The sequence below is a fragment of the Rhea americana genome, unplaced genomic scaffold (genome assembly GCF_003343005.1).
Source record: "Rhea americana isolate MKP2758 unplaced genomic scaffold, rheAme1 scaffold_225, whole genome shotgun sequence".
Lineage (NCBI taxonomy): Eukaryota > Metazoa > Chordata > Aves > Rheiformes > Rheidae > Rhea > Rhea americana.
The window spans coordinates 554,083-555,625 of record NW_028186341.1 but is presented as its reverse complement, the minus strand read 5'-3'; the positions used below and the strand labels follow the sequence as shown (position 1 = coordinate 555,625).

The 1,543-nt window shown below is 67.1% G+C and overlaps 1 protein-coding gene across 2 annotated transcripts in view; it reads left to right on the top strand.

Moving 5' to 3' along the window:
• The window catches only part of EFR3B (EFR3 homolog B), a 14,082-nt gene extending 13,125 nt beyond the window's left edge, over window positions 1-957 (top strand). For both annotated transcript variants that reach the window (XM_085305629.1, XM_085305628.1), the window contains exons 22-23: window positions 24-73; window positions 205-957. In XM_085305629.1, coding sequence (XP_085161755.1) covers window positions 24-73; window positions 205-310 — 156 coding nt within the window. In that variant the 3' untranslated portion in view covers window positions 311-957. The remainder of the gene's footprint in view (window positions 1-23; window positions 74-204) is intronic.
• The last annotated feature ends 586 nt before the right edge of the window (window positions 958-1,543 follow it).

Genomic DNA, 1,543 nt, shown 5'->3' with positions numbered 1-1,543 from the left:
CGGCCGCCCTCCCTCTCTTGCAGGCGACGCTGCTGCAGAGCAAGCTCAACCAGATCTTCGAGATCACCATCCGGTGAGCCGCGGCACCGCCGGCAGCCTCCCCTTTGCCCGCCTGCTTGCGGGACCGCCTCGCCCTGGCGCTTTTCCCGCGCCGGGGCTGCTCCAAACCCCCGTAACGCTTCCTTCCCTCTGTGCCGGCTCCAGGCCGCCGCCGAGCCCCTCCGGCACCATCACGGCCGCCTACGGCCAGCCGCAGAACCACTCCGTCCCCGTGTACGAGATGAAGTTCCCGGACCTGTGCGTGTACTGAGGGCGGCCGCCGCGGGATGCCGGGGGCCGCCGCGGGATGCCGGGGAGGATTTTGGTGCCGGAGGAGGGGGGGAGGAAGCCGGCTGGCAGCTCTGACCTCCCTCCTCCTCCTCCTCCTCTTCCGCGCTGCTCCTTGGCCGGGGGGGGCCGTTCCCTTTGGGCGCGCGGGGACGCGGCCGGCCCGTCCTGGGGCAATGCCGAAGGCGGTTCGTGGAGGAATCCCGGGCCGTGTCCCCGCAGCCCGCTGCGCTCCCGAGGATGAGGCCGGGTGCGGGCCGCCGGCAGCATCCCGCTAGGCAGTAGGGAATTCCYGCCGGCCGTTAGGATCCGCCTCCGCAAGCGAGAAAAGCAGAGTTTGCTCACGTGGCTATTTTTTTTTTTTTAATTAAATGAAAAGCACTAAGAACTGTAGCAAAATGCAGTAGGAGAAGCTACGTCACCCCCCAACACCCCGAGTCGCGGGGGCGCGGGAGGCGCCTTGGGTCTCCGGCCCCCGCGCTGCACCTGCGACCGCCACCGCGCCGGCGCCTTTAGTTTAGACGCTCGCRGCTGTACGTGCTCCGCCGGGTATTTCTCCGGAGGTGGCTTGCACACCGGCGCTGCGGCGCCGAACGCACCGTCGAATAAACGTCCGTGTCGCCCCGCTAAGCGCCTCCGGTCTGGCTGCGCCGCGGGGGCTGCTCCCGGGGCGGGAACGGGCCCCGGGGGGGTAGAAAAAACCCGTTTGGGCGTTTGGGGTGGCAAAACGCCGCGGTGCTGCCGAGCCGAGCGTGCGGGCACCTGCTGCGCCTGCTCTCTGCTCCTTGCTCCGTTAGGGACGGATTTAGGGCAACTTTTAGCTGAGCAGGAGGAGGAAAAAAAAAACCAACCTCCCCCCCCCAAGCAGCCGCAAAGGAACGCGCGGTCCTGCGCGGGGCGGCTGCACACCCCCCTGTTCTCCGCCCGCCCGCCGCCCCGCGACGTTTCCTCCCCCAGTCCTGGCTCTTTGCTCCCCCCCCACCTGCAGGATTTTGGTGTCCCGTTGGTTTTTCCCACCCCCTTGGCCGCGGGGGCCCTTCTGCAAAAGCMGTGCGGGACAGCGCGGGGAGCCGCCGAGCTTGCAAAGAAAAAAACCCCAAATCCCCCCCAAAAGAAGTATTTTGAGAATTCCGTTTAATCCCTCATTTACAGTACTGTACAGCTCAGTGGAAATCCGCAAGCGGCCCCGGGGGCTGCGAAGCAGTGCGGCGGCGGG